The sequence below is a fragment of the Schistocerca americana genome, chromosome X (assembly GCF_021461395.2).
Source record: "Schistocerca americana isolate TAMUIC-IGC-003095 chromosome X, iqSchAmer2.1, whole genome shotgun sequence".
Taxonomy (NCBI): Eukaryota; Metazoa; Arthropoda; class Insecta; order Orthoptera; family Acrididae; genus Schistocerca; species Schistocerca americana.
The window spans coordinates 584,280,631-584,302,078 of NC_060130.1; the positions used below are offsets into that span (position 1 = coordinate 584,280,631).

A 21,448-nucleotide genomic window follows, 5' to 3' on the forward strand; every position below is an offset into this window, starting at 1 on the left:
AGGTATGAATACCTCCTTTAAAAAGCTAGATTTCGGCGAATTCGACTATAATGGTGCTGCCGTCACGGGGAGTTAAACCACGGTCACAAAAGAAGCTCTACTGCCCGTTTATGTTTCGTCAATGGTGGAGTGATTGAAAAGGCTGTTGTAGGATTCCCCCGTTCCTGCATAATCGTATCAAGTCACGTCGCCTGACAATCCGGGAACACAACTCCCACCGTATCGATGTTGAGATTTGTGTTCGCAAAATTCTCTAGCACTAAAAAGCTAGGCTAATTTAAAATGTGGCAGCCGTAGTAGATTGAATTGGAATGACAATGAGGCGTGGAGCGAGGAGGGAGGGCGCGTGGGAAGCGAGGTGCGGTACCGTCAGCTAACGGTCACGGCCGCTGCCCAGCGCCGCCGCCTGCCACAGCCACCACCTCCAAAAAACACTGCTCGAGTCGCGCGTGGCGAGGACAAGAATGTAAGGCTCAAGACATAGAGCAAGTGCACTAGTGGAAAATGAGACACGAAGACCTGTGAAGAAGGGACACGGTAACAAAGAAGTTGCATTGAACACCGATAGATGGTAATATGGATAATGATTCAGTGTCTTCTGTGGGCGGTGCTGGAATGACGTACCGAGCATGAAAATACTGATATCATGATAACTGGATCTGACTCACAACGCGAATGCTGTACGATATCTGATCAAAAGTATGTGGACACCTATTAGTGGACACGAATATGGGATGAGCCCACTCTTCGCCTTTATGAGGGCTTCAGATCTGCCGGGGACGCTTTCACTGAGGTGTCTGAATGCGTATTTAGGAATGGCAGCCCATTCTTTGTCAAGAGCTGTGGCCAGAGAAGGTAGTGATGTTGGACACTAGGGTCATGGTAGCAGCATAGCTGCATGGAACACCAATAGATGGCGACAGGGATAATGACTCACACTGCCTTCTATGGACGGTCCAGGAACGACGTACCGAGCGCGAAATTGCTGATCTCATTTAACTCGCTACGTGAACACTGTACAAATTTCTTTTTTTGTAAGCGCAATAAGGCGGCACATCCTATCTTCCAAAAACACGTAAATATCGTGACATTCGCCATACTGTAACCCTTCTATGGGAATGTCACAAGGCATAGCCTTATTCATCACTCCGAACCAGCTAGGACCATGAGAAACAGCTAGATGATGGGCTACGACCAAGTGTCATCGCAAGGTTTCGTGCCTCAACTCATTACCGTACAGACTGCCTGAGATGGTGTAGCTTAAGACAACTTGAGTGGTGAGTGGCAGAAACGAGGGCACTTTGTCTTGAAACCAGGTATGATCGTAGTGCGGCGCCTACCGGGGATCTGTGAGGCAGTGACGTACAGGACTAGCTCTGTATATGAGGGTGCGGAGAGCCCTAAGATACACTGAACGTACGTATCTGTCGCTTGGTGAAGGAAAGCTAAAAATGTGGGATATATTCAGAACATCTACTCCCCCCCCCCATTTTGTTGACGTCCCTACTACAACGCCATAGAAATGCACTCTTCTCACGTTGGTCAGAGCCCTCTGCCAGATGTTCGTAAAGTTCTCTAGTTAGTACGATCAGCATTCCATCACTAAGCATGAACGGGACATTATGGAAAGCCGTTTGGTCCTGCATGCGTTAGAGGCAACACCTGAAAGTAGTGTAAGATCTAATCTCCTAATCTATTATTCGACACCTCTACGATCTTCTCCATGCGCTGTTGCAGCACAGCGTTTTACCTATTTGAGGCTATACAAACACTAAAATTGTTCGACGCAATTCGTCTGACGACTCCGTAATTATCATACGCCATGTACCACCTGCACATTATGTGAAGAGAACTTAATGTCGGACCATTGCTTCATGCCGTGAAGTTTTCTGTTCTCCACTAGTGTATCACAACACTGCACTGCACTGCACTGAAACTCCAAACGAGAGCAGCTCAGTGGAAAGAAACGTATTTTAATAGGATTACACTAAATTTCAAACAATTACTTCAATGTTAATACAGGAATGGAACGTCATATCTGGCGGAAAGAAGTTAATAATCTGCAATTCCCCGCATAATGCACATACGTTTCTACCTTTAATTTGTATCTGTAAATGTCATTTGGGGTGATTGGTTTTTGAGTTTGAACCGCTTACTCATCCTAAGTTTTCCACTCGAGCGAGGAGCAACGCCCGCAGTCTTCCTTTAAATCCGAAACTTAGTTTCTTTCGCCTTGCTTCAGCCACATGGTGTATACATGGACAAAGATAATTTTTTATAACAGGTTGATGAAAATATTATTATTTTCAGAGGCTTTCAACGGAAGACTACTACAGATAACACGCGACCGTACCGTCACATCAGAGTATCTATCAATCGGAGTTTAAAGTGAGTGGTAAAAACTGCAGAAAATATGTTGGTCCAATGTAATAAATTTAATATTTTATTTATGGCTGTAATGTTCAACAACTATAGTATATATTTCAGAATAAAATTCAGTCGTCAGTTGCAAATATATTTTTATTACGCTTTACCGGTTTCAGCAAATTGATTAGTCTGCTAAACCAGTACTAAGCTTCTGAAGATGGCAAATTAATTTGCTGAAACTGGAAAAGCGTAGTAAGAATATATTAGCAGCTGACATCTAAACTCTATTCTGAAATACACTCAAGGAAAAATATCACGACCCCTAAAAATAATTAATGTGGGGCAATGAAATTTTGGGAATATATTTAAGTGATTAACATTGCAAGATCACAGGTTAATGTAAGCGCGAGATTAACAATTGCTGGTACATTAGTAACCGGTGTAACCGCCAGAATGTTGAATGCAAACGTGCATGCGTTGTGTTGTATAAGTGCTGGGTGTCAGTTTGTGGGATGGACTTCAATGCCTGTTGCACATGTTCGGTCAGTACAAGGTCGGTTAATGTTTGTGGATGACGCTGGAGTTATCGTTCGATGATCTCTCATACGTGCTCGATTGCAGACAGAAGTGGTGATCGAATACACCAAGGCAACATGCCGACACTCTGTAGAGCATGTTGGGTTACAACAGCGGTATGTGGGCGAGCTTTATCCTGTTGGAAGACACCCCCTGGGATACTGTTCAAATGGCTCTGAGCACTATGGGACTTAATAGCTGAGGTCATCAGTCCCCTAGAACTTAGAACTACTTAAACCTAACTAACCTAAGGACATCACACACATCCATGCCCGAGGCAGGATTCGAACCTGCGACCGTAGGGGTCGTGCGGTTCCAGACTGAAGCGCCTAGAACCGCTCGGCCACCCCGGCCGGCGGGATACTGTTCATGAATGGCAGCACAACAGGTCGAATGATCAGACTGACGCAAAAATGTGCAGTGAGGGTGCGTGGGATAAGCACGAGAGTGCTCCTGCTGTCATACGAAATCGCACCTCAGACCATAGGTACAGCGTGTCTAGCACGCAGGCAGGTTGCTTGCAAGCTCTCAGCTGGCCTCGTGCTGACCAACACACGGCAGTCACTGGCACCAAGACAGAAGTAGCTTTCATCGGAAAACATAACAGACCTTCAGTGAGCTCGCGCTTGATACCGCTGAAATCGCAAATAGCGGTGGTTTGGGGTCAGTGAAATACTCGCTACAGGACGTCTGGCTCGGAGCTGTCCTTGAAGTAACCGATTTATGACAGTTTGTTTTGTCACTGTGGTGCCAACTGCTGCTCAATTTGCTGCTGCAGATGCAGTACGATGCGCCAGAGTCATACGCCGTTGACGAGGATCTTCCCTCCCTGTTGTGGCCATCCGGAGCTGGGTCTTCTTGCGACCATACATTCTCGTGACCACCGCTGCCAGCAGTCATATACGGTGGCTACATTCCTGTCACGTCTTTCTGCAATATCGCAGATAGAACATCGAGCGTCTCGTAGGCTTATTACACGACCACGTTCAAGCTCAGTGAGGTGTTGATTATAGCTCTTTGTCGCCTTAAAGGGATTCTTGACTAACATCAACTCACCACGTCCAATCTCCGAGGTACCTAATGCTCATGATCGTTACAGCGTGTATTTAAAGCAAACCTGATATGCATCCTCAGAGGGCGCTACGAGGACCACCCTTATGTGACTGGTAAGAAATTAGGCATTATCTTTCAGATGTAGAAACACGCCTACCAACTTTCGTTTATGTCGCACAACTCCTTACAGGTATTTTGATTGTTTTTTCCATCAGTGTAAAAAAATTAACATCTTTGTTGGGGTAGCAACTCAAAAGATGTCAGCCGAATTTGTGAGTGAAGGAGATACGCAAGGAGTGCGCGCATCTCCTTCGTAACCGCAACGACTTTGTATTCAGGCCGAGCGCTCGAGGGGAGATTGTAGACTAGACATGCGTGCTCTCGTCTCCTCTCTGGACCAAGTTTACGCACTGTCAGCGACGAGCCTGAGGTCGCCTGCCACCCAGTACAGAGATCTCCACTATATTAAAGCCGACTCTGTGGACTTGGAACTCTGCATGTAACAGCGCGAAACACAACGTACATCGTAGATACGTTTACAGGGTTTGAGCTAGTAAACTACAGGGAAGTGTGCGGTAACTCTGGTCTGAATTCCTTGTTGATAAGTAGTGCATTGGTCTGTAGACTGTACGTAGTTTTTTTCAGATAACTTTTTGCGGTAGAAACGTAGAGACTACAGTAGCTCCGAAGACCGAACTCTTGTTCTTTGGCTACCAGGAGAGTCTTCCTTTCGATCATTTCTATCCCACGATGTTTTTTCCTGGTCATGGGCTATAGCCACACTCTCTTGGTAACAGCGAGCAATCGCCGGTCGACTACTTACATAGCGGAAAAATTCCGCGTACTACCCGCATATTTAGCCACATTCAAATCACGATTGGGTACGCGCCAGTATCTCGTACACAGTGTTCTCGCGACTGCTTTAGCAAACGTTGATATATGTTGCGGGTTGTTAACGCTGTTTATTCGAATATGCCTTTTAAAATACTCGACCTTCAAATGAGTATAGAATACATGTGGAACACTAATTACATTTACGTCGATACCTAAGCTGAAAAGGTGAACGGTATTTAACTGACATAAACCCAGAGAAGAATACGTCGTCCCATTAGATGGAAATTTTTAAGGTAGAACCGAATCCGAGGCTCAATATTTTTCTTAATTACAGATACTTTAGCAAAATAATAAGAGTTTTTAATGACGTCGAAAGAAAAACTGACGAAAAGCCTTTTCAGTGTGTATTTGTAACCTGACTACATAACGTGCAGACTAATATTTGATTCAGGATTTCGAAGTGTTTCAGTATGTGATAAGAGTGGAATATTAATGACGTTGAAGATTTTCATGTGTCTTTCAAGGATAGTTTGATAATACATGTTGTGGCGTAGCAAGACAGCCACGCCACGGAAGTAGCCGAAAGGCACGCGCTAAGCTCACGCAGATGGGCGTGAGGTCTGAAACAGGATACGTAATGAATGCTATAAAGAAAAGTACGTAGCTTCTGGAATACTTAACTTTAATCCATACTTGTGGTACATCGCTCTTGACGATACAAGTGAGACTCTGTAGATACATGCAATGTTACTAATGGCGCCTTGCTAGGTCGTAGCCATTGACTTAGCTGAAGGCTATTCTAGCTATCTGCTCTGCAAATCAGCGAGGCTTCGACAGTGTGCATCGCTAGCTACGTCGTCCGTACAACTGGGGCGAGTGCTAGTCCGTATCTCGAGACCTGCCTTGTGGTGGCGCTCGGTCTGCGATCCCTGACAGTGGCGACACGCGGGTCCGACATGTACTAATGGACCGCGGCCGATTTAAAGCTACCACCTAGCAAGTGTGGTGTCTGGCGGTGACACCACAATACAAATTTGTATTTACTTAACTGGAGAGACTGTCTCACGGCAATATTACAGATTTCCGACTAACCTTGCCTGATTGTTTTATACATAAGTACTCTAACGAAGCAACAGCATTGTCTTAGAACGCTGGTCGAAGAGCGATACTTCATAACCTGTAGTGTGGTTGTCGCATATAAACAAACTGAAATAGGACATGAATCAACTGTATCATTGGAAAACCTATTTGCAGGTAAAAAATCATATCTTAAGCAAATGCCAATCCTTGAAGGGAGTTGCTATCATTTTAATAATTTTAGAATAGTATCTGATATGTGATCTTTATGAAATATGACTTACGTACATGTGCAAAGATAATTATTACGCTGGATAATGTATCATTATTGCTTATTCCAGAGCAAAGATCGTAGTGACAAACAAAAAGAATTTATCTACGTGAATATGTAATTTCTAGTAACTATCTTGCGGACGTAGATTAAACTGAATTTTAGAAGTTATTTAAAAAGATAGAGGCACGCAGTACACTTGATTTTGAAATTCTAGTCTTTTTTATTATAATCTTCCCGAACACGAAAACCTATACTCCCTGCAGAGCTATGGTAGTATGGTAGTTACAATAAAGAAATTAATTTCCTGCAACGGTTGTATTCTCGCGTTTTCCTCAAATTTGTGATTAGACTGAAACAACACATGAATGTCGCTCTAGTCATAAAAGGGTAACTTGATCCATGCTGTGCTTCCCATAATGTTGATATCGTAAGTACACGAAAAAAGTCCATGTTCCTATCTTCACTTTTAATCTATTGTTAGGAACTATGCAGAGACTGAAATTTCAAGTTTTTAACGTTATAGAAAGCAATTTTAGAGATCTGATTACACATGTACTAGTTTGAATATAGTGAGAATGTTCCAATAAACCGTATATAAGCTGGTTAGCAGCATGTATGGCTCAGAGGGAGACCGAACGGGTGTCAAACTACAGTAGTATGGATAACAATTATTTTATTTATGCCAGTTTACTTGTCTTTCATACATGGTAGTGATGTGCGTGGAGAATCTACTACAGCTCAGATTCTACATGAAACTCTAACCCCCCCCCCTCCCCTCCCAGTCCATCACCGTAACTACCTGCATGAGAAATTCCTGAAAGTAGAAGAAGCCAAAGCCATATCAGCTCCAGTAGGACCATGACTATTAAAACACTGTGGAATTCAGAATTAAGTACGGACTAATGATAGCTCCTATTAATAATGAATGAATGACGGTTATGGATATTTTTCTCTACTACTGAGGTAGGGTTCGCACACAGTCCGCAATCGCACAAGATGCGTCTGAAAAATTCGGTGAATGGTCTCTGAATATAAGGGAAACAAGGGTTACAAATACGGTTAGTAGCCTTCAAAGTAATCGCCATTAGGCACAACACGCTTCTGACATCGGTTCTAAAGCTGCTGGAAACTGCCAGCAAACGAATCTTCTGGAATTACTAGAAGCAATGTGGCCACACGTTGTTGGATATTCGCATCATTACAGGAGATGAGACCGATGCTACGAATAGGATCCGGAGACCAATCGACAGTCAACGGAATGGTGTACATTGTCTTCCCCGCCTCCCTCGGATATAAATTCATGAGTGATCAAGCCCTTGCTGTCGAAAATGGGGAGGATCATCGTCTTAATCTTGGATTTTATCAGCCGAATTTTTTGGGAGGTGCGAAAGACTATGAACACCATGCCACTAACTGTTTCTTGGTCTCCGGATCGTGTTGGTAGCGCCAGCTCCCATCTCCTGTAATGAGGCGCGTATCCGACAACGCATGTCCACGGTGCTTCGAGCGATTCTACAAGAAGAGTCTACTGATAGTTTCCAACAGCCTTTGTACCTAATGATGATTGCTCTGAAGGCCAGTAGGCGTATTTTGTTTGTAACACTTGTTTCCTTTATTTTCTGAGACCATTCACCGATTTTTTCAGACGTGCCTTGTAGTTTCTAGTGGAATAACCTATACTTCTGGAGACTATCCACCCGTGCAAAGGCACGACGATCGTTGGTACAGGGTGACAATTATAGAACTATATTAAATAAAATCGGCGTAACTTCTGACCGGTTTGCGTTAGGACGTTGAAACTGCACGGTTGGCAGCGGGGAGTGATGCGAGTTAGTACGCGAATGCATGGTTTTGTTTAGAGACGAAACCCACTTTCATTTAGATGGGTTCGTCAATAAGCAAAATTGGCGCATTTGGGGGACTAAGAATCCGCATTTCGCGATCGAGAATCTCTTCACCCTCAACGGGTGCAGTGTGCAGTGTGCATTGTGCATTGTCCGGACACGATGTGCGATATTCCTCGATGGCACGGTGACTACCGAATGATAAGTGAAGGTTTTGGAAGATGATTTCATCTCCATTATCCAAAGTGACCCTGACTTCGACAAGATGTGATTCATGCAAGACGGAGCTCGACCCCATCCATGCAGTAGAGTGTTAGATGTCCTGGAGGAGCACTTTAGGGACCGCATTCTGGCTCTGGGGTACACAGAGGCCACTGGAATGGGCCTCGATTGACCGCCATATTCTCCGTATCTGAACACATGTGACTCCTTTTCGTTGTGCTATATTAAAGATGAGGTGTACAGTAGTAACTCCAAAACCATTGCTGAGCTGAAAACAGCCATTCAGGAGATCATCCACAGCATCGATGTTCCGACACTTCAGTGGACCATGCAGAATTTCGCTATTCGTCTGCGTCACATCATCGCCAAAGATGGCACGCATTTCGAACATGTCATAACCTAAATCCGAATGTCTGTAGTGACGCTTACATGTTGAATAAAGTGTGTGCACTGTGTAGTTTGTAAATAATTTACTTTTGTTTTCGTATAGTTAAATAATTGTCACCCTGTATGAATGTAAAGCTAGAGGCGGTACCGTCGGGGTTGTTGGTGCCCTGGGGCGCGCCCTCCTCGGAGCCCGCGCTGCCGGGCGAGGCGAGCGACTGCCCCTGCGCCAGCCCCAGACCCAGCTGCTCGGCCAGCTCCGCGTGGTCCTGCTGGTGGATGTACTCGAAGATGCTGCTGCCCGTCATCTCCACCTGCAAAACAACACACCGCAGCCTTAGGGAACACTCGCACACTTACACAACAGCGACATCGCTTGCGCCGGCGCTGTCATTGTCGAGGAATCTCACGGAAGAGTATTTGACAAGTGTAGCGTTTCTGTAAAGAAAATCGCATGCGAGCCGTTAGTGCGGCGTATTACACAGGGCTATTTTGTTAAATGGAGACAGGTGCAGAAAACAATTCCTGAGATGATAAAGAGCAGAAAATGTTATATGGATGTTTCCAAGCCGGCCTGAGTGGTCGAGCGGTTCTAGGCGCCTCAGTCCGGAACCGCGCGACCGCTACGGTCGCAGGTTCGAATCCTGCCTCGGGGATGGATGTGTGTGATGTCCTTAGGTTAGTTAGGTTTAAGTAGTTCTAAGATCTAGAGGACTGATGACCTCAGATATTAAGTCTCATAGTGCTCAGAGCCATTCGAACAATTTGATGTTTCCAAGTTGAAGATATTAGATCTTCGACAGTGTAGGTTTCAATAACTGAAATCACACATAAGAACAATACAGACAAGTGGGAACGTTCTGTCTGTACTGGTGTTTTAGCACCACTTGACATCAGGGAAGTTAGGGTCACCCGCAGGAAGTCCAGATGTTCAAATGTGTGTGAAATCTTACAGGACTTAACTGCTAAGGTCATCAGTCCCCAAGTTTACACACAACTTAACCTAAATTATCCTAAGGACAAACACACACACCCATGCCCGAGGGAGGACTCGAACCTCCGCTGGGACCAGCCGCACAGTCCATGACTGCAGCGCCCTAGACCGTTCGGCTAATCCCGCGCGGCAAGTCCAGATGTACCTCGCCTGTGAGGATGACTGGTCCCACTTGGCGATCGCCAATAATCGCCTCCCACACAATGAGACGGAACTGGTGTTAATGGCTCGCTACCACCATACCGTGGGGATTTGCCGTAGCCCGAAGGTGGGTGCTTTGAAGGTTAACTATATCCCCCCCCCCCCCTCTTAAAGGTAACCTCATCTGTGAACAAGATGGATGACAGAAATCCCTCCACCATGGTGACCTGTCCAACGAACCAATGAGTAAACCATCTCCACGGATGCACGTCACTAGGTAATAAAGCCTGACCGCATTGCAGGTGGTACGGATAGTGACAGTCGTCGTGGTGGATGTTACACATGACCGTCTGGCTTATCCCTTTCTGCCCTCATGCTGTTACAGTGCTCGCTGTCAGAGATGTTTTATTTCCACCTTCAAGTGTTTATTCCCTTGAACGCATTTCCGGTCGTATATCGAAATGAAATGTTCTGCTACTTAAACTCTCAGCAATCGTTTCCTGTAGTTTGTCACCATTTAGCAAAATCACACTGTACAGTATTTCCACAACATTTAAAGTCCTTGTCAAGTAGGTATAACAGGAGGTATAGAACGAGTTCAGAGATGAGCTGCTAGGTTCGTAACAGGTATAGAACGGTCACTTTTGCTTAGTAGTTTTACGTAAGGAATGTTTCGAACTACGCATGCCTAAGATACCGGCAGCGATAAGGGCTGTACTACCTCGCTTACGATGCTGCCAACCTCAGCAAGCAACTGTGCGGTAGCCGTTACATACTTTATGTACTCAACTTTGTTTTGTATTGTGCGGCCGCGCAGGATTAGCCGAGCGGTCTAAGGCGCTGCAGTCATGGACTGTGCGGCTGGTCCCGGCGGAGTTTTGAGTCCTCCCTCGGGCATGGGTGTGTGTGTTTGTCCTTAGGATAATTTAGGTTAAGTAGTGTGTAAGCTTAGGGACTGATGACAAATGGTTCAAATGGCTCTGAGCACTATGGGACTTAACTTCTAAGGTCATCAGTCCCCTAGAACTTAGAACTACTTAAACCTAACTAACCTAAGGACATCACACACATCCATGCCCGAGGCAGGATTCGAACCTGCGACCGTAGCGGTCACGCGGTTATAAACTGAAGCGCTTAGAACTGCACGGCCACACTGGCCGGCTGGACTGATGACCTTAGCAGTTAAATCCCATAAGATTTCACACACATTTAAACATTTGTATTGTGCGTTCTTGAGAATTTCTTTTCTTATTTTGAAATGAGTTAAGAGATAAATTCTCGTCCAACACGGTACTGGAGTACGACTTCGACGACGCCAAAAAGTGTTGGTGATCTATATGACTGTATGTCAGTTTTGCTTTCACAGAGGCACAAATCACGGGTGTAGACTTCCATCCCTATGAGACGGAAAAGTTGCTTGTTCCTCCGCAACTCTCCTCGTCACATTGCAGTCTAAGTTATCCTTTGTTTACGTTTGTGTCGAATGCTTCGTTTAAGTTTCCGCACTGTCAATACAGGGTGGGCAAAATAAAAATAATCCGGATAAATTTCACGCACCTTAAGGGAGGCAAACCAACTTAAGGGGCTCCGGAACGCCCTATACTTGCAACGTTAAAATAACGCTTATAAATTACATCTTTTCTCACAAAGTATTTGAGGTAGGAAGTTGAACTTTTTACAGATTATTTATTGGAATATGGGCTACAACTTCACACAGGGATTTTACAAAATTTTAGTTCGGTTATTAAAGATGATTTTTTTTCAATTGTAATGAAAATTCACAACATTGTTTTGCAATTTTTTTATTTATATATTCAAAAATATACAGTTTTTTGGAAAAAGGCTGTGTTAAATTATGCAGAAGGTACTGTGTAGCATTTACTGAAAGTTTGAAACAAATATGTTTGGAAGATCCTTAGAAAACATGTAATTACTATGAGAAAATAAAAGTTTTGGGAATTGAGCGACAAAGATTGGATTAACTTTTTAGTGCATTCCAGGTCCATAGGATGGATTATCTTCATCCTCTGCAAACTCCTCCTCCAGCTTCCTCTTGTTCCTCCTCCTGTTTACTCTTGCTTGTATTTCTAGACTCTTTACAGCCCTGTCTGCAGCCCGAAGGCGTTCCTTGTCTAAAGCAAGCATCGCTCGTTGTTGTGTTCGTAGATTTTGCTACCATTTTCTTCAGTTGCAGTTACTGCAACACTGTTCCAAAAGGTGGTCATGTATGAACACTTATCACATATCAGTTGTATTTCACTAGCAAGTCCTACGTGCTTTATTATGGAGAGTTCCAGACCAACTTCACTACAATGAATACATCTTACACAGTTTGAAAAAATTCCTTTGAGAACCGACATATCTAATATTTCATTCACATCCGATTCGCCCATAAAACATTCATAGTTTTCACTCATTGAACCAAGCTTATTCTGTGAAGTATTTTCTTTCCCACTTTGACTGCTATGGGCAGGTGTACTTGAGAGATTAGGTTCACTCACTTGGTTATCGTCTTTATTGTTTACAGTAATAGCACATACCTTTGGCTTTCCAACATTTCTCCTTTTCTTAAAAGCCTTCAGAGGATTTCTAATAACTTTACTTTTACTCATTATTATACTTCAACAAAACAGAGACTCAAGAAACAGAATTAATTACGAATATTTTCGAGATAACGACAGAGTAAATAAACATGAAACAATCGACAATCACACCAGCGATATATATTGAACCATCACAGGTTAGCCACAACACATACTTTATCTCACATCACTAAAATGTACCTGATGAACATGGACGTTAATAATAACACCATTTGACAGCAGTTTAACAGCGCCACAGTGGGTCACGCCCATGTAGAACACATTTCAAAAAAAAAAATTAAAAATAGTTGTAGTCTTCGGAATTGAATAAATTATATATCTATTGAAAGGTAATAGTCTGCAGATTCAGAAAACGCAAAAAAGTAAAAATTGAACTTTTCATGATTCTGAGCCTTTCCGGAGCCCCTTAAATCATCCACCCTCACAGTAGATGATGCACGTTAGGTTACATGGTCAAGGTGCATGAAATATCGTCCAGCTTATTTCTGTTTTGTCAACCAGTCACCCCAGATGGCCTGGTTGCAGAAGATGTAAGTTGGGTTGCCTGTTTTAAGGAGCATGAAATATTTTCCAGGTCATTTTTAATTTCCCCATGCTGGATAATAATACGAAAGTGTAACAGAGAGGATGAGAGCTTAAATGGGGATCTTTTGAAGAAAGAGGACGCCGTTTTCACGAAACCCCGTCGGGTGACTTTAGAGTATCGGGTTCTAAGACAGCACAAAATTTCCGCTGCCACCACCACACATCTCGTGTAGGAATTGAGAGAATAAGCTATGAGATATTAGGGTGTGCACAGAGACAAAGGCGAGTGGAACAGCTCATAAAAACTGTTAATCCTGATGCGAAGTACTCCCGACCAAACGCCGACAGGTCAGGAAATAACCACGCGACATCAGAGGCCCCAGCACAGTTAGGGCCAGTGTACGAAAGACTTATACTTATTGAAAGTGTTCTGGGATAATACAGAGCATATGTAACGGAAATAGTGTACAAATTCTAGGGTACTGCATTTGGAGTCCTAATTAAGAACGCATGACAAGTGACTCCGAACGTGTTCAAGGACGCGTTGCTAGGCAGATAACAGATTGGTATAGTCAATACGACAATTTATTTATTTATGTAACAAAGATGCTCGGAGAATTTAAATAAAGATCTTTGGAAGAAAGGCGACGTTGTGTTCGAGAACCCTCTTTGCGTGGTGTTCATTGCCGCGAACGTTGGGCGTTTCTTTTTGTTTTTCTCTCTGGGTTTGGGTGAGGAAGGAAGGAAGATAAGGGGTTAAAGCACCGTTAATAAGGTTACGGAAATTTCGTTTGAGATACTTGTGCTCATTTTCTCGAAAGGGCTGCACGGGTTTTCCTAGAGACGGTGTCAGAAACAGTTCCATTGAAATAGCTGTATAGTAGACAGGAAACCTAATAAGGAACCTGTAATAATGAAACTCAGGTTCCTTATAAATACGGTAAGAAGTGTATAAAATACACGGAATAAAAACAGTTTGTCAGACACAAATGTGTGATTTAATAATGAAATACTGAAATTAGCAACAGTAGCGAGAAAACTACATTGCTCTGCAAAACTTAAGGGCGAGATAGATAAAGTAGCATAATATATTAACTACTCGATGGAAATGAATGAAAGTGCAGGCGCGTGTTGTCAGAAGTTTCCCAGTCGTGCACACGAAGTTGGACGTCATATGGCGCTAGTTCAGCGAGACAACAGCACCAAATGGCGCTGGCCTCGCAACGCGAGGCAGTTGAAGAGATGGGAAAAGACAGTGTGAATAAACTGGCGAATGGTTACGGTGCACTGAGGTGATTTCTTCATTACAACATGCCCCGGATACAACATCTGGATGACTTCACACGGGGAAGAATCATCGGTAAACTGGAAGAAGGGTGAACTGTGATGAGTGTAGCCCAGGATTTTGGTATTGTTCATAGCATTGTTTCGCATGCGTGGGGAGAGTTTCGGAACACAAGCACTGCTGCCGGAAGGAGAGAAGATGGTCGACCACCACGACCAACTGCAGCAGCAGATGACGGCTACAATATGCAACAGGCAAAAAGCGGGTGTAATGGGAACCGCATTTAACAGGACTGCAAGGTTCTCCACAGTGGTACGGCGACTACATGAGGGTGACCTCTTTGCCCGACGACCAATATATTATGTTGCGTTGACACTCGCACATCAGCCGCACCGTTTGCACTGAGGCTATGAGTATAGGGAATAGGGTCGCGTGCTGTTCTCGGGTGAGAGCAGATTCAGTCTGAGTAGCGATTCTGGACGTATCCCTATATGGCGAGAGGTGGGAACAACGCAATGCATCGAGGAACATTGTTGAACATATTCGTTTTGGTGGCCTAGATGTTATGGTTTGGGGAAGCATTATGTTCCATGGGCATGTGCTGTTGTTGTGGTCTTCAGTCCAGAGACTGGTTTGAAGCAGCTCTGCATGCTACTCTATCCTGTGCAAGCTTCTTCATTTCATAGTAACTATTACACTCGATATGCTTCTGACTCTGTTTAGTGTATTCGTCTCTTGGCCTCCCTCTACGACTTTTATCGTTCACGCTGCCCTCCAATACTAAATTGGTGATCCCTTGATGCCTCAGAACATGTCCTACCAACCGATCCCTTCTTCTAGACAAGTTGTGCCACAAACTCCTGTTTTCCCCAGTCCTATTCAGTAACACGTCATTAGTTACATGATCTATCCATCTAATCTTCAGCATTCTTCTGTAGCACCACATTTCGAAAGCTTCTATTCTTTTCTTGTCTAAAGTATTTATCGTCCACGTTACACATCCATACATGGCTACACCCCATACAAATACTTTCAGAAACGACTTCCTGACACTTAAATCTATACTCTATGTTAACAAGTTTCTCTTCTTCAGAAACGCTTTCCTTTCCATTGCCAGTCTACATTTTATATCCTCCCTACTTCGGCCATCATCAGTTATTTTGCTCCCCAAATAGCAATAAGTGTCTCATTTCCTAATCTGCACTGTAGAGTGTTTACGCATGAGACTTAATTTTGCCGTGAACGACTGAAGTTCATTTTTCGTGACCATGATGGACTGCCTGAATGTTCTATGTATTCAGTCAAGCTAGGAGAAGCAATCACTCTATCCTCATTTCCAAGAACACATAGTGAACAAAACTACAACACAGCAATAATTCCCACTACATCCTCCTCATTCATGGCATATAATCAACATTAAACGTGGAAGCATTGACTGGAAATACATTCACGTTCAGAAAAAAAACCAGAACACCTTGAACGACTAGAGATAAGACGTTCATATTCACAGGACACGTGCATCAGCATGTTATGGAGAAATGATTAGCATGGACCCTGATAACTTGTTCCATGCATGATGGCATCGACGCGTATTGTGTGTGAATAGCGTCCTGTGCTAATGCCATCCATGCTGTATTCACCTGGTTTCAATGTTTATTTGTGGTGGTTGGCATCCCATTCTCTCATGCCAATAACGTGTCATCTTTCAGGCTCACTGATCTGACGGTACGGTTCGCTCATACGTTTGCGAGGCATCCTGCACGTCTATTCAAGTCACACTGATCCATTCCCTTCGGTTTATAGCTGCAACGAGAGCCGCAAGCACGTTTTACCGGCAGGTCGAGTTGCGCAGTGATATCAGTCGCTGGCCGACATGGTTCAAACGATAATGATTTCTGCAGAACATACTAATGTGCATGTCCTGTGAATAAGTACGTCTTATCTGTAGTCGTTCATTTTTTCTGAACATGAGTGTACGTAGCATTCACTTTCCGTATATCAACATTTTGTTTAAGGAGAAATTCTTTCTTGGAAGAACAGAAAATAGCGTACTTCCAGGCAATTTCTTATGTTCAAAATATCCACGGGTGTACTGTCGGTCTACAGTGTCCAACGGGGACAATATTTCGGCGATCATACATGTCGCCATCATTAGATGAACTGCCGGACTGCCGGCCGCGGTGGTCTCGCGGTTCTAGGCGCGCATCCCGGAACCGTGCGACTGCTACGGTCGCAGGTTCGAATCCTGCCTTGGGCATGGATGTGTGTGATGTCCTTAGGTTAGTTAGGTTTAAGTAGTTCTAAGTTCTAGGGGACTGATGACCACAGCAGTTGAGTCCCATAGTGCTCAGAGCCATTTGAACCATTTTTTGAACTGCCGGACTACGGTGGCGCAACTTTTCAAATTTCTTCATGCTGCGGTACATCTCCTCCCCGTAAAGGTGTATGATGTGATTCTTGAGTTTCTCCCGGCGTATTTGATAATCAAAATATCCATGGGTATACTGCCAGTCTACAGTGTCCAACGGGCACAATATTTCGGCGATCATACATGTCGCCATCATTACTATGGAGTAATGTACCCTTAGTGCTAGATATATGTGTGGTACAGTTTTATGACAGTCATACTAAACCATGTATGATGGCCGAAATATTGTGCCCGTTGGACACTGTAGACCGGCGGTACAAAATGGTTCAAAAGGCTCTGAGCAACATCTATGGTCATCAATCCCCTAGAACTTAGAACTATTTAAACCTAACTAACCTAAGGACAGCACACACCACCCAGTCATCACGAGGCAGAGAAAATCCCTGACCCCGGCGGGAATCGAACCCGGGAACCCGGGCGTGGGAAGCGAGAACGCTACCGCACGACCACGAGCTGCGGACACCGGCGGTACACCTGTGGATATTTTGATTATCAAATACGCCGGGAAAAACTCAAGAATCACAATTTCTTATGTTTTCGAGTTTGAGTTTGTGGAAAACATCCTTAATGAATTAGGTGACATTTCTGAATTTACGCATTGGTAAAGAACTATGAAGTAATATACCCTTAGTGCTAGATCTATGTGTGGTACAGTTTGATGACAGTCATACTAAACCATTTCCCTTAGATTAATCGTCGTGGATGCTTACTCATAATCGTCCATACAGTTCAGGGTCCAATATCATGAAACTGGTCTGAAATTTTCTTGAACCATCGATGTTTGTGTAGCTTACGTAGTTCTTCACGTCACGGTTATACCGATGGATACCTTTTCTGCAACGTGTTTAAATTTAAATACACTGCCTGAGAAAAAAATCATCCAGAAGATATGGTCGTATGTTAATGCAACTTCGTACACGCACACAACATCGGCAAATAATCAGATTATTACAAGTGGAATTCTCTGTGACAGGTAAAACGGCCGCTAGGGTGCATTAGTGATCATGGTGTTGTTACCACCAGGCCTGGTAGGCTATGTAAGGAGAGTTAATAGCGTCAGACGTTCAGTGATCATTTTATTTTTATTTATTTATTTATTTATTTATTATTCCGTGGGACCACATTAAGGAGAAGTCTCCATGGTCATGGAACGAGTCAATATATGAAATTACAAAACGATTGTAGAAACAGATAAAATGAAATATAAGAAACATATTCAGTTGTAGATTGTAGAAACAGATAAAATGAAATATAAGAAACATATTCAGGTGACACGTCGTTAGTTTAAATAAAGAAAATCAAGAATGTAACACAGGAATTCGCTTAATTTTTTAGCTCTTCCAGGAGCTCCTCGACAGAGTAGAAGGAGTGAGCCATGAGGAAACTCTTCAGTTTAGACTTAAAAGCGTTTGGGCTACTTCTAAGATTTTTGAGTTCTTGTGGTAGCTTATTGAAAATGGATGCAACAGAATACTGCACTCCTTTCTGTACAAGAGTCAAGGAAGTGCATTCCACATGCAGATTTGATTTCTGCCTAGTATTAAGTGAGTGAAAGCTGCTAACTCTTGGGAATAAGCTAATACTGCTAACAACAAACGACATTAAAGAAAATATATACTGTGAGGGCAATGTCAAAATTCCCAGACTATTGAATAGGGGTCGACAAGAGGTTTTCGAACTTACACCACACATAGCTCGAACAGCCCGTTTTTTATGCAAAAATACTCTTTTTGAATCAGAAGAATTACCCCAAAAAATAATACCATATGACATAAGCGTATGAAAATATGCGAAGTAGACTACTTTTCGTGTTGAAGTGTCCCTTATTTCAGATACTGTTCTAATGGTAAATAAAGCGGCATTTAGTTTCTGAACAAGATCCTGAACATGGGCTTTCCACAACAGCTTACTATCTATCCGTACGCCTAGGAACTTGAACTGTTCCGTCTCGCTTATAACATGCCCATTCTGTCTGATTAAAATATCAGTGCTTGTTGAATTGTGAGTTAGAAACTGTAAAAACTGAGTCTTCCTGTGATTTAGCATCGAATTATTTTCCACAAGCCACGAACTTATTTCATGAACTACATTATTTGATAATGTTTCAATATTACACACAAGATCCTTCACTACCAAGCTGGTGTCATCAGCAAACAGAAATATTTTTGAGTCACCTGTAATACTAGAAGGCATATCATTTATATAAATAAGAAATAGCAGTGGCCCCAGCACCGATCCTTGGGGAACGCCCCATTTAACAGTGCCCCATTGGGACTGAACATCATTACCACTCTCAATATTGCGGAGAATTACCTTCTGCTTTCTGTTCTTAAAGTAAGAGGCGAACCAATTGTAAGCTACTCCCCTTACTCCATAATGTTCCAACTTCTGCAGTAATATTTTGTGGTCAACACAGTCAAAAGCCTTCGTTAAATCAAAGAAAACACCTAACGTTCGCAACCTTTTATTTAATCCGTCCAAATCCTCACAGAGAAAAGAGACTATAGCATTTTCAGTTGTTAAGCCATTTCTAAAACCAAACTGTACATTTGATAGCAAATTATGTGAATTTAAATGCTGCAGTAACCTTGTATATACAACCCTTTCGGCCGGCCGGAGTGGCCGTGCGGTTCTAGGCGCTACAGTCTAGAACCGGGCTACCGCTACGGTCGCAGGTTCGAATCCTGCCTCGGGCATGGATGTGTGTGACGTCCTTAGGTTAGTTAGGTTTAATTAGTTCTAAGTTCTAGGCGACTGATCACCTCAGCAGTTGAGTCGCATAGTGCTCAGAGCCATTTGAACCATTCTGAACAAACCCTCTCGATAACTTTAGCAAACACCGATGGCATAGAAATAGGTCTATAATTATCAACATTATCCCTGTCTCCCTTTTTATAAAGTGGCTTCACTACCGAGTACTTTAATCGGTCAGGAAACCGACCACTCCTAAAGGAAAAGTTACAGATATGGCTAAGTACTGGGCTAACATGGAACAATACTTCAGTATTCTGCTAGATACCCCGTCATATCCATGAGAGTTCTTGGTCTTTAGTGTGAAGGACCATGAGATGCCGCTTACTCGTGTGGGACAGCGTTATCAGCACCTGTCAGAATTTGAAAGGCGTCTCATTGTGAGTACCCATTTGGCCGGCTGGTAGAAACGTGCAGTTTTCAAATTTACCGGGCATTCGGATGCGACAGTGGCTCGATATTGGACTGCATGGGAACGAGAGGGCAGGTGTACTCGTCGTTAAGGTTCCAGTCGACCACATCTGACCACCGCAATGGAGGATCATCGTATTGTGCACCAAGCACACACTAACAGCTTCACATCTGCTCCTGCGATCAAAGAACAAATAATGGACTCTCGGCCACATCATGTCTCATCCCGCACCATTGGTCTGAGACTAGCAGCAGCAGGACTATTAAATTACTGTCCCATGCATAAGATACCGTTAACACCAGACGTTTACATTTGGAATGGAGCCGTGACCGAGAAGCATGGACTTCTGATGAACGGCGTCGCATTGTGTTCAGCAGTGAATCGCAATCCAGTACTATTCCGGACGACCATCGTTTGTGAGTATGGCGGTGACCTGGAGATAGGTCTATTTCTTCAATCTTTTTGGGGTGGGTTGGGAGGGCGGGGCCACAGCGGTGCTATTGTGGTGTTATAGTGCGGGGAGCCATTGAGTATGACTTTTTTGGGGGCTGGCAGGTAGTGACTAGGGGAACAGTGAAGGCACGACTGTGGGTCGCAGACATCCTGTTTGGTCGTGTGTTTCGTCTCATTTAACATTATTGCGGCAGCATTGTTCAACAGGCCAATACTCTTCCACACATGGCACGTGTCCCTATGAACTGTCCGAGTGATGTTGATAGAGCCCCAGAGCCAGCAAGATCCCCAGATCTATTCTCGATAGAATACATGTGTGGTCAGCTCGAACGTCAACCCCGTTACAGTATCAGTATCCAGAATATCAAGGACCAGCTACAATAATTTTGGGCCAGCTTTCCTCGGAAGAGGATACAGCGGCTTTATAACAGCTATCCCAGCCGAATCTGCGCCTGCTTCAAGGCGATATGGGGTGCAACGTCACACTGATAAGACGGCTAATAGTGTCAAGTTCTTTGTAAATTCGGCTCAATTTTGTAATCACCAAAATAACTTCGCATACCTACTCGACCCGTGAAGTTTCATTTCGTTTCCTCGTAAACCCCCCCCCCCCTCCCCCCCCTGCCTCCATCGCTATACACCATGATAAAAGTTAACTGATTACTGGCTCTTCTGGAAGGATTTTTAATGTCGTTTCAAAATCCTAACGTCATCTGCAACCACATGATCTAATCTACATCTATTTCACACTCTATAAACCAGCTAACAGTGTGTGGCAGAGGGTACTTCTGGTACCACTAATTGACTCCGCTTTCCCTCTTCCACTCGAATGGCGCGTGGGAAGAACGGTTCCCGGTAAGCATCTGTATTAGTTCTAATTTTTCGAATTTCCTTGTCCTGTAGAGATATTTTAAAGCGAACAGACAAAAATATTTGTTTAGAGACTGTTATAAACGATAAGTGCAGTGGCTAGTGCTCATACAAGAACGGGAGGCAGTATATCGATGCGGCCATCCGTCTTCGCAGCGGCCACGCCCTAACTCCGGTGTACGCCATCTGGCAGTTGCCGTTTTACAGATAGCAAGCGCTTGAAACGGCCTTATAACTACGTGATCTGAACTGCAAATAAAAAATGAGCTGAGATGGTAGAAGGAGATAATCCTCAAATTTTGGTTATTAGGCGTGTAAAATATGTGGAATGAGATTTGTGTGTACATATGGATGT

The 21,448-nt window shown here is 43.6% G+C and overlaps 1 protein-coding gene across 1 annotated transcript in view; it reads right to left on the bottom strand.

Annotated features, from left to right (window-relative positions):
• Positions 1 to 21,448, bottom strand: part of LOC124556191 (protein trachealess-like) — a 319,751-nt gene that overhangs the window by 110,572 nt on the left and 187,731 nt on the right. The window contains exon 5 of the mRNA XM_047130185.1: positions 8,783 to 8,945. Coding sequence (XP_046986141.1) covers positions 8,783 to 8,945 — 163 coding nt within the window. The remainder of the gene's footprint in view (positions 1 to 8,782; positions 8,946 to 21,448) is intronic.